The sequence below is a fragment of the Chiloscyllium punctatum genome, chromosome 40, assembly GCF_047496795.1.
Source record: "Chiloscyllium punctatum isolate Juve2018m chromosome 40, sChiPun1.3, whole genome shotgun sequence".
Classification (NCBI taxonomy): Eukaryota; Metazoa; Chordata; class Chondrichthyes; order Orectolobiformes; family Hemiscylliidae; genus Chiloscyllium; species Chiloscyllium punctatum.
The window spans coordinates 64,024,039-64,036,655 of NC_092778.1; the positions used below are offsets into that span (position 1 = coordinate 64,024,039).

General features: G+C 39.8%; 1 protein-coding gene across 4 annotated transcripts in view; it reads right to left on the bottom strand.

Annotated features, from left to right (window-relative positions):
• Nucleotides 1–275: 275 nt before the first annotated feature.
• Nucleotides 276–12,617, bottom strand: part of snx29 (sorting nexin 29) — a 491,480-nt gene continuing 479,138 nt past the window's right edge. For all 4 annotated transcript variants that reach the window (XM_072560128.1, XM_072560129.1, XM_072560127.1 and 1 more), the window contains one exon: nucleotides 276–2,881. In XM_072560128.1, the coding sequence (XP_072416229.1) occupies nucleotides 2,755–2,881 (127 nt within the window). In that variant the 3' untranslated portion in view covers nucleotides 276–2,754. The remainder of the gene's footprint in view (nucleotides 2,882–12,617) is intronic.

The following is a 12,617-nucleotide window of genomic DNA, read 5'->3' on the forward strand; positions in this document are numbered from 1 at the left end:
AAGAGTTGAGAAAACATGGCAAATCAAGTATCTGCATGATTGCGTGAAAAGTGACGTATTCATTACTCTATAGTTCATTAAGACATGGCTGAAGGGAATATTTAGAACAGAATATCCTCTCTTTAGATTTTCCTTGCCCTTTAATGATATTAGAGTGAGTGTCAACTTTTCACTTGGCAAAATCTATACATCAAATTTCACAAGCCAAACTATTAGATTCTCTGACCGTTCCAGTATTGTAAACCTAGCGAAAATATAACAAAAATGTCAGCATCTTATATTTCATCATGATCATGCATATTTATTAATTATTATTCCTAGGTTTGTTTTCATGGTCCCATAGGCAAGAGAAAGCACTTTTAACAGGACATCTCATTAATTTCTAAAACTCGTGTTTAATCTCTGAACTGAGAGTCCTGTATACATACATTTCCATTATTAAAGTTACATTGCATTGTGTCCCCACACACATTTTGGTCCATGTAGCGTTTTCTAAATGGCCTAGTCAGAAGCAGTTGTAATGAAATACTTTTCTCAATGAATTTCTAATAAAAAATTAAAATCTAACAGCAGTGCTAAATACAACTTTGAATGTTACATTCCCCACAGGTTGACAGGATAGAGATTAATCTATTTAATATCATGTCTAATCTGCTTTATGTACAACTGAACAGATGCTAACACAGGAGCAGATGACTTCAGCTTCTTCCTAGGTAATTAATCACCAAAACAGTGCATAGGAAATGTCAGCACTGCTCAGCGTTAGCTCTCTCCAGTTTTCTGTCACTACACTTAAGCTTATTTTTCACCAAGAACTGTATACAAGTGAACAGATAAGCATATTCACCAACCTGTTGGATGATGAATATAAAATGTGATGGAAGATGATTGAAAGCTTGTGGTGAAAAAAGACAGATGAGAGGGATCTGGGCAGCTGAATGGATTAGTGGAGTACTATGGCTGAAGTAGGTTGTAAGAATGCTGAAGACTGATAACAGAGTTGAATGGAGATGATAAAGGCCAGCTACAGTATCAACAAAGAGGCTATTACACTTGGTTTGGTTTTGGGAAACTTGAAGAATTTGAGAGTTGATGGAAGAGAAGAATAGAGGCACAAAACATGATTGTGGTCTCTTGTTCCACTTCTGGCAAGGATGTTATCCAAAGTGAATTGTAACAGGGTCTTGTTTGGTCAGAACGTTTTGAAGCAAAAGGACTAACCTGTTAATGTAACAGCTAATATGACATTCAAGAGGAAAATAATTTTCTTTCATTGCAATTCATACTACTTACATTTACAGTGTAAACTTTGAAAGTAATTGTAGGTGATATGTATTTTTGATAGAGGAAAATCACCTCAGACTTTAGTATTTGCTCATTTCAGGGAGGAATTACAGTGAACTTTATATAATTTAATTAAAAATGTAAAACTGAAAGCATAAACATGGACCTAAAATATCCCAAACAAATAATATTGTTTTCAGAAAATGATACTAGCAGAATTAAATTTTTAAGTTATTTTGGATTTGTTTGTTTCTACATTAATCTTAAGACTGCTGCATCTCAATTGGAAAACAATACTGTTTATTAATCGTCTCAGATTAAAAGAAACATTCTCTACATTGGCAGATAGTAAACTGTATCTAACTGTAGTGCCTAAATCATGTCTTCACATACTAGGAATGGCGCATCGAGTACAGAGTACCAGTCGTAGCTTTGTGCATTAGTGAAAAATCTATCTCGATTTCCCTTCCTTACTGAGAAATGAAGTTTCAGTTCAACATTATTTTGTAAAAATCTTGTAACAAAGTTAAGATGCTATGTTAATATCTGTATCTTTGGATTAGTCATTATTTGTGCATAAGAAGCATTTTATCACTGTGAACCTTACCACATTCTCAGAAAAATTAGTGTGAGTGGACAAGACTTTTATTAATGCAGTTGCAATCATTTCATAGCGTATAACAGTATAAATGTACAGTGACTGATGAGAAATGTTTAAAGAACCAAATTTGGGAATTAAATTGTGAGACTTTAACCAGGTGATTATAATGAATTTTAGAGTTGGGAACTGTGCACATTTTATATTATAAAATTGGGTTCTGAATAAATGGATTTCCAGTTGATATTGAAGATTCTATTAACAAAATAAAACTCATACTCAATCCATTTTTGTTTTTAAAAAGGTGGTGAAAGAAACAGCACTTAGCAACTCTCTATGTCAATAAATTACATCTTGCTTAAAACTTTTTCAGGTTGATATTTATCTGCCAGCTAATCGGTGTGAAATGCAGTAACAGTGCTTTTGTAAGTCGGTAAAGGAATTTTTAATCCCCTTAGATGCTGTATATAAACACAGGAGTGGTCATTAATACGTCCAACAAGTGAACACAAATAAACTGACATGCTTTTGATGCTTGAGAAAGGGCATTAGGAATTAAGGCAAAAATGTAACGAGTAAATGCTCCAATTGTGCCACCACAATAAATAATCAATACAGACTGTAAACATTTCAAACTGTGCAAGTGAAAGAGAGTCTTATCTTATACTGATATTTCTATGAAGCGAATAATGCATTCCAAATTACCAACAATGTACAAGACCCATGAGAACCTGACACTTTCAAAATCATTTCCCACGACGTTAACACTGTCACTCTATCTTCCTCGGCTTAACCCAGCTGTGGTGTATTGAAAGGTTATCTGATGTTTCACATAAAGGACAGTATGCTGGAATCTTTCATCAGTTCACAGGTCAAAGGTCGCCACTCTGAGGCTCAGGATTTCGTGTCTCCCTGGGGTGAGTCCTGCTCAATCTAGAAAACTTAGAGGCGACTTTTGACCGTGCCTTACTTGCAGGTTCCCCAGTCGGCTGTACATCACTGTGGAGATAAAAACAATGGATTATTGGCTGTTGAAAAATAACAACATTTTAATAATCTAGCTCATGGTGACTCAACAATTTCATCTGGATGTGTAGCAACAACAAAACAAAATCCTTGGCTTTTTTAATTGTTTCAATTCAGACCACTGACACTTTGCAGGTACTGCTGTTAAAAAAGTGACTCACTGAGAATACTCAGAGTTTTCTGAAACCACGTTTGTACATCATGACGGACTAGTTCTAGTGATCTACATGTTGCTCTGAAATCTGAAATGTAACTTGTTTAAGCCAGTGGATCCCAGTAGAATTCAGTTTATGAGAAATGGTGTCAGCCTACTTCGGAGAGCTAGTCTTTCATTGTTTTGAATCAGATGTAGGATGACTCCAACTGATGAGCAATGTAACATGCATGAGAACCTGCCAGTTTTCCAGAATATTTCCTATGAAATAAGTTACTTTGTTTTTCTCTGCTTAACTCAGCTTTATCAAACTTTAAGAACTTTAACTGAGAGTAGGAAGCTTGCCACCATACTTATGTTCTGACCACAATGCCATTACAATGAGTGCTAACTCAATGGAAGAGGCAGATGTGCTCACAAATGTCCAATATTCTCAACAAGGCTGGGAATAAGACCATAAGACATAGGAGTGGAAGTAAGGCCATTCGGCCCATCGAGTCCACTCCGCCATTCAATCATGGCTGATGCGCATTTCAGCTCCACTTGCCAGCGTTCTCCCCGTAGCCCTTAATTCCTCTAGACAACAAGAACCTATCAATCTCGGCCTTGAAGACATTTAGCGTCCCGGCTTCCACTGCACTCCGTGGCAATGAATTCCACAGGCCCACCACTCTCTGGCTGAAGAAATGTCTCCGCATTTCCGTTCTGAAATGACCCCCTCTAATTCTAAGGCTGTGTCCACGGGTCCTAGTCTCCTCGCCTAACAGAAACAATTTTCTAGCATCCACCTTTTCAAAGCCATGTATTATTTTGTACGTCTCTATTAGATCTCCCCTTAATCTTCTAAACTCCAACGAATACAATCCCAGTATCCTCAGCCGTTCCTCATATGCTAGACCTGTCATTCCAGGGATCATCCGTGTGAATCTCCGCTGGACACGTTCCAGTGCCAGTATGTCCTTCCTGAGGTGTGGGGACCAAAACTGGACACAGTACTCCAAGTGGGGCCTAACCAGAGCTTTATAAAGTCTTAGTAGTACATCTCTGCTTTTATATTCCAACCCTCTTGAGATAAGAGACAACATTGCATTCGCTTTCTTAATCACAGACTCAACCTGCATGTTTACCTTTAGAGAATCCTCGACTAGCACTCCCAGATCCCTTTGTGCTTTGGCTTTATTAAGTTTCTCACCATTTAGAAAGTAGTCCATTCCTATATTCTTTTTGCCAAAGTGCAAGACCTCGCACTTGCTCACGTTAAATTCCATCAGCTATTTCCTGGACCACTCTCCCAACCTGTCTAGATCCTTCTGTAGCCTCCCCACTTCCTCAGTACTACCTGCCTGTCTACCTAACTGTCTACCTAACTTTGTATCATCGGCAAACTTCGCTAGAATGCCCCCGGTTCCCTCATCCAAATCATTAATATATAATGCGAACAGCTGTGGCCCCAGCACCGAACCCTGCGGGACACCGCTCGTCACCGGCTGCCATTCTGAAAAAGAACCTTTTATCCCAACTCTCTGCCTTCTGTTAGATAGCCAATCCTCAATCCATCCCAGCAGCTCACCTCGAACACCATGGGCCCTCACCTTGCTCAGCAGTCTCCCGTGTGGCACCTTATCAAAGGCCTTTTGAAAGTCCAGATAGACCACATCCACTGGGTTCCCCTGGTCTAACCTACTTGTTACCTCTTCAAAAAATTCCAACAGGTTTGTCAGGCATGACCTCCCTTTACTAAATCCATGTTGACTTGTTCTAATCAGACTCTGCTCTTCCAAGAATTTAGAAACCTCATCCTTAATGATGGATTCTAGAATTTTACCAACAACCGACGTTAAGCTGATTGGCCTATAATTTTCCATCTTTTGCCTTGATCCTTTCTTGAACAAGGGGGTTACTACAGCCATCTTCCAATCGTCCGGGACCTTTCCTGACTCCAGTGACTCTTGAAAGATCTCAACCAATGCCTCTGCTATTTCCTCAGCAACCTCTCTCAGAACTCTAGGGTGTATCCCATCGGGGCCAGGAGATTTATCAATTTTAAGACTTTTAATGGGGGCATCCTGCCAATCTCAATAGCATGAACACATGTAATGTTGTGCAGTTCTGTTTTCCTGCCCAGTAACCAGCCAACTCACAGTTTGGTCAGTGCAAGGGGAGGAAAAGAAGCCTCAGGAATTTGTAGCCTGAAAATTCAAACTGGGGAAAATAGGCTTATGAATGAGAAGACTGTGAAGAGAATTTCGACTCCTCCTGGCTTAAAAAGCAGCAACTTCCTTTGGGGAGCTGGCAGTTTACCAGCCTGTTGCACTGCTGTGCTCCCCAGCTGCTGGGAAACCATGCAGCAGTCTTTGTTATTATCTTGAGACTTGACTATTCTGACACTGCCCTGGGTGGCCTCCCATCTCCCCCCATCTTCACTACCCTCTGCTTATCCAAAACTCTGTACCCCATATGCTTACTCGTACAAGGGGCTGTGCACCTATTACCCTGCCATCCTTCAACTAGCTCCAGATCTAACTTTCCATTTTGAAATGCTTGTCCTTGATTTCAGGTCACTATGTGGCCTCAGCCCACATTAACGTGGTAATCTCCTTCAGCCTACCACCCTGCGAGGTCTCTGCGCCCCTTGAATCTCAGCTTCTTCTCCATTCTCTTTAAAAGCCCCAGGTGATTGAGCGTTAAGCTGTGTTGTTGGCCATAAGCACTGTGTCCCCTTTTCAAGACCTCTCTGCTTCTCCATCTCTCTTCTGTTGAGAGGAGCTTTAAGTATTTCATCATTTGTGCCTTTGCATGTCACATCTATCACGGCTCAGTGTGAACATATCACAAAGTTATCTATAGCATTTGGTTTTGTGATATTTATAAGTTGATAATGTGTCTAAATCAGATTCACTTGTCACTGCTAGGCAAAAAAAAAGATTGACCAGAAAGAATAGAGGAATAAATTTTAATATCAGTCTATTCCAATGATAAATTGCAATAATTTTCTCAATTATGCTTTCTCAGTAAGTATAACAAAGGCAAACATGAATTTTAAATCATATACAATCTGTGTTTTTGATATGCAGAGTAAATGAATGACTTTGATGTATTACCTGCCCTCACCTGGGACATGGATTTAATTATGTAACCATCAATTTTAAACAAAAGCCCTTCAAACTGTATGTTACCTAAACTCCCAGCTCTAAATCAAGTTGCTGAATGTAATGTATCCAGGCCGCATGGAATGACCAACTATCTACTGAAATCAGATTATGAGGACATTTCTAGCCACTCAATGCAGCTAACTGCAATAGATTGGTGAAAATATAAGAATAGAACATTTTACATTGCCACCAAATGCCTGCAATTGCAAATGTTAAATTGCAATGATCATTTTTCTCTCGATATCACTTCAGCCCATGACTAGCAATGCTGTGCAGCAGGATTTGCTTTCAAGCAGTTTCTGTACTGCATGCGGTCCATTGTGTTGTCAGATTTATAGACAAGCTGTATGTTGTACAGATAGAAAGATCTTTTCTCGCATTTCAAAATCAAAGTAAGTAAATTTACGGTACAGCCAATTTAGACCAACTAGAGGAATAAAGGACATCAATACTTTTATTGTTTGAACAATCTCAGGAAATTCCTCAGACTGTGACACATTTGCATGGCACTTTTGATGCAGCGAATGATCTCAAAGCACTTTGCTGGAATAACTATCAAATTAAATGTGACTGAGTCAACAAGAGAACTTAAATTCAATTCAGTGAGGATCCTACTGAATGTCAGAGCAGGCTCAAATGGGTTGTTCCTATTTCTTTTGGTCTTATAGATCCCAGCTGAGGGGACATTCTTTCTCCATCTTCTATCCCTTTAAGATTTGTGAAAGTTTCTATGTGATCACAATCATTCTTCTAAACTCCAGTGAATAAAGGGTTTGTCTCCTTAATCTCTTTTTATAGACAGTTCCAAACTCCTAGGTAGGCTAACCTAAGATTGACCCATTTAATCTTGATTTTTACTTTCTGCCTGCCATGCAATCCTCAATCTATGCTGGTACATTTCACCCAAAACCATGCACTTAAATTCTGTTTACTAACCTCTTCTGAAACATTCTGAAAATACACCACCAAGTTTGTCAAACATTATTTCCCCTTCATGCATTCACACTGATTCTGCTCAACAGACAATTATGTTCTAAATATCCAGAATCACATTCTTTAAAACAGATTCTAGTATATTCCCTACTACTGCCATCAGACTAACGGGTCTGTGGTTCCCCCTTATTTCTCTCCATCTTTTTTTAAACAGTGGGGTTACATTTGCAATCTTCAAATCTGCAGGAAATATCACAGGACTAAGAGAATTTTAGAAGATGATTGCCAACGGATCTACAATTGCTGTAGCCAACTCTTTACATGTTCTAGGGTGAAAGTAATAAATTCTGGGGATGTGGCATTTTTCAGTTCCATTATTTTCTCCAGTACTACTTTTATATCAGTACTAATTTCTTTCAGTTCCATATTCTCCAAGACTCTTGGATATTGATTATTTCCGAGAGACTTCTTGTGTCTTTCTCTGTGAAGACGGATACACAGTACTAATTGAGCTTCTCTGCCATTTTTTTCTTTCCCATTATAAGTTTTTGCTTCAAAGTAACCTACATTTATCTTTGATATACTTTTTCATTTTTACACACATATAGAACCTTTCACAATCCTTCCGTTGTTTCTACCTATTTTACATTCACATTCTATTTTCTCTTTCTTTATCCTACTTTGTTGAATTCTGAACTCTCCCAATCCTCAAGCTTACAGCTTTTTGGGCAACTTCATACATCCCTTCCTTTGACTAAACACCATCTTTAATGTCCCCTGTAAGCCACTCTTCTCTTACTTTTTCTGTTGAGTATCTTTGCCTTAAAGGAATAAAAAAATCTGTACATTTCAAGTCTCAGTCTCATGGTAACAATGGAACCACTGTCGACTGTTGTAAAAACCAACCTAGGAGAAAGTGAGGACTGCAGATGCTGGAGATCAGAGCTGAAAAATGTGTTGCTGGAAAAGCGCAGCAGGTCAGGCAGCATCCAAGGAGCAGGAGAATCAACATTTCGGGCATAAGCCTGAAGAAGGGCTTATGCCCGAAACATCGATTCTCCTGCTCCTTTGATGCTGCCTGACCTGCTGCGCTTTTCCAGCAACACATTTTTCAGCTAAAAACCAACTTAGTTTACTAACATCCTTTACAGTAGGAAATTTCCCATTCTTTCACAGACTACATATGGCTCCAGAGCTACTGAAGAGTGATTGACTCTGAAGCACCCTCTGAAGTGACCCGGGCGAGTTTTCAACATTAATTAGGGATGTGCAATAAATGCTGGCTTTGCCAGTGATACCTACATTCCATGAATGAATAAAGAAACAAAAATCAGTTATTCAAGTCAGAACCATAGCTGAAGAATGTTTGATAATTTGCTGAATTTTAATCCTGAAAAGAAGTGGCCTGGGGCTGAGAATTGCTAGGATGTGAAAAATCTCAATGGGGGAGGGATCAGGGACAGGAAGCCAATCCACTCACAAGGCTGAAGCCTCTGATTAAAACAGCTCTGTACTTTAACTGTGGTCAGGTGCGAATTTCTCAGGCCTCAGAGCAGCTGACAGCTGAAGGTAGGTTCAGACCAGTGTGAGGAGAAGTTAGTGCTTCTCCCTCACATTCCGAATGGCACGGGGGCCGGGAATCTGACAGCCTTCCCTGGGATCAGGTGTCCAAACTCCCATCGGCTCAGGAATTGGATCCTCAAGCTGATATCATCAACAAGGTGTAGCTGGGTCCTACATGTGAGTCTCTGCGACTCGCCCAGAGGCCCAGCCTGTCGACCAGGCTGACTTCCAGAAGAAAAACTTCTTAAAACAAAACATAATTAGCTGGGGGAGTCAGAATTCATACCAAGCCTTTAACTGAATACACCACCTCCCCCCCAACCCCATCCCAAACATAATCTGTCCTGTTAAGAGAGGGCCAATTAATTTGTGGAAACAGACAATGAAGGAGTTGGCAGTGTATTGGCTTTATGAAGCTCAGAACACTGAATACAGTAAGAGCTTTCCTAGAAGTCTGATCATAGTTTTCAGAGCTGAGTGATTCAAAAGTGCAGCCTGTGATACTCCTCAAAGAAGAGGCACTGTTCTTTTAAACACCATCACTGAATTCACTCTGCTGGCTCTACTTTAAGATAAAACTCAAAGGAAGCAGTGTCTGGCTTTACGTGGTATCTATCATTCCTGGAGTTTCAGTCACCTAGTTTTCATCTGCAAGGATACAGAAGAGTCAATGTGACAGGCTGTCCCTCCCTCCAAACCACAGATAGCTCATCCACTGAGTATTAAAACAGAACTGTCACATGAAATGACAGGAAGAATGCAAAAGGTTGCAGGACTTTCCAGAGCTATTTGGTTATTTTGGCTCAGTGAGAAAAAGGTAATGCAACTTTTATAAAGACAATAGAACAATTCATTATATAGTTTTTAAGCAAGAATCAAATTTCCTACATTTCTGAATGTACTAAGTGAAGTATGAACAGTTTTTTTACTTCATTCATGGGAAGAGGGCATCGCTGGCTAGGCCAGCATTTATTGCCCATCTTAATTGTTAAGACTCAACCCCATTGCTGTGGGTCTGGAGTCACATGGAGGCCAGACCATGTAAGGATGGCAGTTTCCTCCCCTAAAGGACATTAGTGAACCAGATGGGGTTTTCCTGACAATCAACATTGGATTCATAGTTATCATGTGGTTCTTGTGGTTATTAAAACAACATTTACCCCTCAATCAATGCTGCCAAAAACAATTAATTGATCATTTATTAACTTAAGATGGTACAAATTGGCAACCATAAGAACAAAGCTGAAAATGTGTTGCTGGAAAAACGCAGTAGGTCAGGCAGCATCCAAGGAGCAGGAGAATCGACGTTTCGGGCATGAGCCCATCTTCAGGAATTCCTGAAGAAGGGCTCATGCCTGAAACGTCGATTCTCCTGTTCCTCGGATGCTGCCTGACCTGCTGCGCTTTTTCAGCAACACATTTTCAGCTCTGATCTCCAGCATCTGCAGTCCTCACTTTCTCCTCCAACCATAAGAACAAGTACTGCACTTCAAAATAATCCAATTAATTGCCTTGAGTTCCTCTGAGGATGTATAAAAGATACCATATATAAATGACAGATCTCCATCTTTCTTTGAAAGTCTCACATTCCTCATCTCCTACCTAAAATCATGAAATGTTTTACTCCTGAATAGAATATTTCATGCCTTTGTAATTTCCCCATTTTATATTACTGTACCTTCATTCCAATACAATTCCCTGAACACAGGAGTAGGCACTAGGCAACCTGCTGAAACTCTCTGCTTCAGACACCAGCTGGTTGGACTTAAATAAATAAAATAGAAAATGTTTGAAGGAATAAGCTAGTCTGCCAGCAATGGAAAGAGAAGAGAAGTTTGAAAGAAAATGATTTAGGTATGTGTCCTTTGTCAGAATTGTAAAAACAAACAGATTAAAGAGAAACTGGAAGATAAGAGCACTTTCCAAACAAGATATTATTATCAGGCAATCAAAACACATTACAGATAGAGAAAATCAGGTACAACCAAATGCAAGTCAAATGGGATGTGAATGGGAAAAGCTACCAGGCTAATGGGAGAAACAAGGATGGCACGTCATCACAATTCCTGACCAGTGGCTACAGTGTATAGGTGGAAGTTAATGTTTGTGATTTACTCTGTGTATGATGTTCAACACAGGAGGTTAAAGGTGGAAAGGAGAGAAAAGGAATGGAAGGCGATGTGGCCAGCCAGGGAGTGTTATGGAGTGTGCTTGAAGAAACTGTCAAAATATTCAATAAAGCAACCCAACTGCATTTGATCTCAAAATTGAGAGACTCCAGTGTCCAAAGGAATTTTTATAATCCACTGATATGCTCAGATCCCAAATCCCTACCATCATTACTCAATCATTTTCACATTAATAAGGCAATGCTATAGATTTCACCTCAAGTACAGGACTCTCTTTAACTGAATTAATTGGATTGATTGTCACGTGTACCGAGGCACAGTGAAAAGCTTTGTCTTGCACAGAGTTAAGCAGCATAGATAAGTAAATAATAGGTAAACAGCAGCAAAAACAAAAACACAGATACAGGCGAATGTTAAGAGTTTGTAGTTCATTCAGTATTTTAACAAAAGTAGGGTAGAAACTGTTTCGAAACCGGCTGGTGCGTGTGTTCAGGCTTCTGTACCTTCTCCCGATGGTAAAGGTTGTAGAAAAACATTGCCAGGATGGGATGGATCTTTGAGAATGCTGGCGGCCTTTCCTTGACAGCAGGCCTGGTAATTGATTCTATAGATGGGAGGTTGGCCTTTGTGATTCTCTGGGCTGTGTTCACCACTCTCTGTAACCGCCTCTGATCATGAATGGTACAGTTGCCATACCAGGTAGTGATATATCCAGACAGAATGCTTTCGATGGCACACCTATAAAAGTTGGCAAGGGTGTTCGCTGTCACGCCAAATTTCCTCAGCTGCCTGAGGAAGAAGAGACGCTGTTGGGCCTTTGTAATCAGTGTGTCCACATGAAGAGTCCAAGAAAGCTTGTTGTGGATGACCGCACCCAGGAGCTCCACTCAATCCAGCTCTGTGCTGTTAATGTGCAGGAGGGCATGAGTAACATCCCACCCGAAAGTCAATAATGGAAAGGAATGACTGTAAAGTGTCTAGGCAGTAAATTGGAGAGTGTTCAAAATGAGATTTCCTATAAGCTTTCAGCTTCACCATCAGCCTTGTCAATTTTTATTACTGATGTGTGAATAGACAGTTTCTGTTAAAACGATAGATTAAAAAAATGGGACATGAGGAAAAATACATTCTGAAACAATGGTGCTGGTGAGAGAAGCATTGTAGTATCTCATGATTTCTGAGATTATCAGCTTGACTCATTGAAGGAGATCAGGTTTTACAAAGTCGAAACAGTCCATCTTTACTTGTTGGTCTCAAACTTACCAAATTCTTCAGTCTTCTTAGAAATGGCATGAATGTTAGCAAGTCTTTTATTTAATCTCAGGACGAACATGTTGCTGAGAAGGCTAACATTTACGGCCCACCCTAATTGCCCTTGAGAAGGTGGTAGTGAGCTTCCTTCTTGAAATGTTGCAATCTATGTGTCAGCCATTAGTCCACTTCAGAACCTGAGCACAAAAATCTACCCTGACACTACAGTGCTATCCTGTGGGAGTGCTGGACTCTCAGAGGTGCAGAATTGTCGATAGACATTCAACTCTATCTGTCCACCTGTGTGGATGTAAATGATCCCATGGTACTATTTGGAAGAACAGCAGGGTCATAATCCCAAATGTTCTGCCAATATTCATTCTGCAATCAACACCAGAAACAAACCAATTACCTACTTTTTATTTCACACACTGCAGTTTGTGAGCGCTTATTGTGCACAATGTGGTCTACAAGTTTCCCACATTATGTCAGCGACTTTGCTTTAAAATATACTGAACTGATTGCAA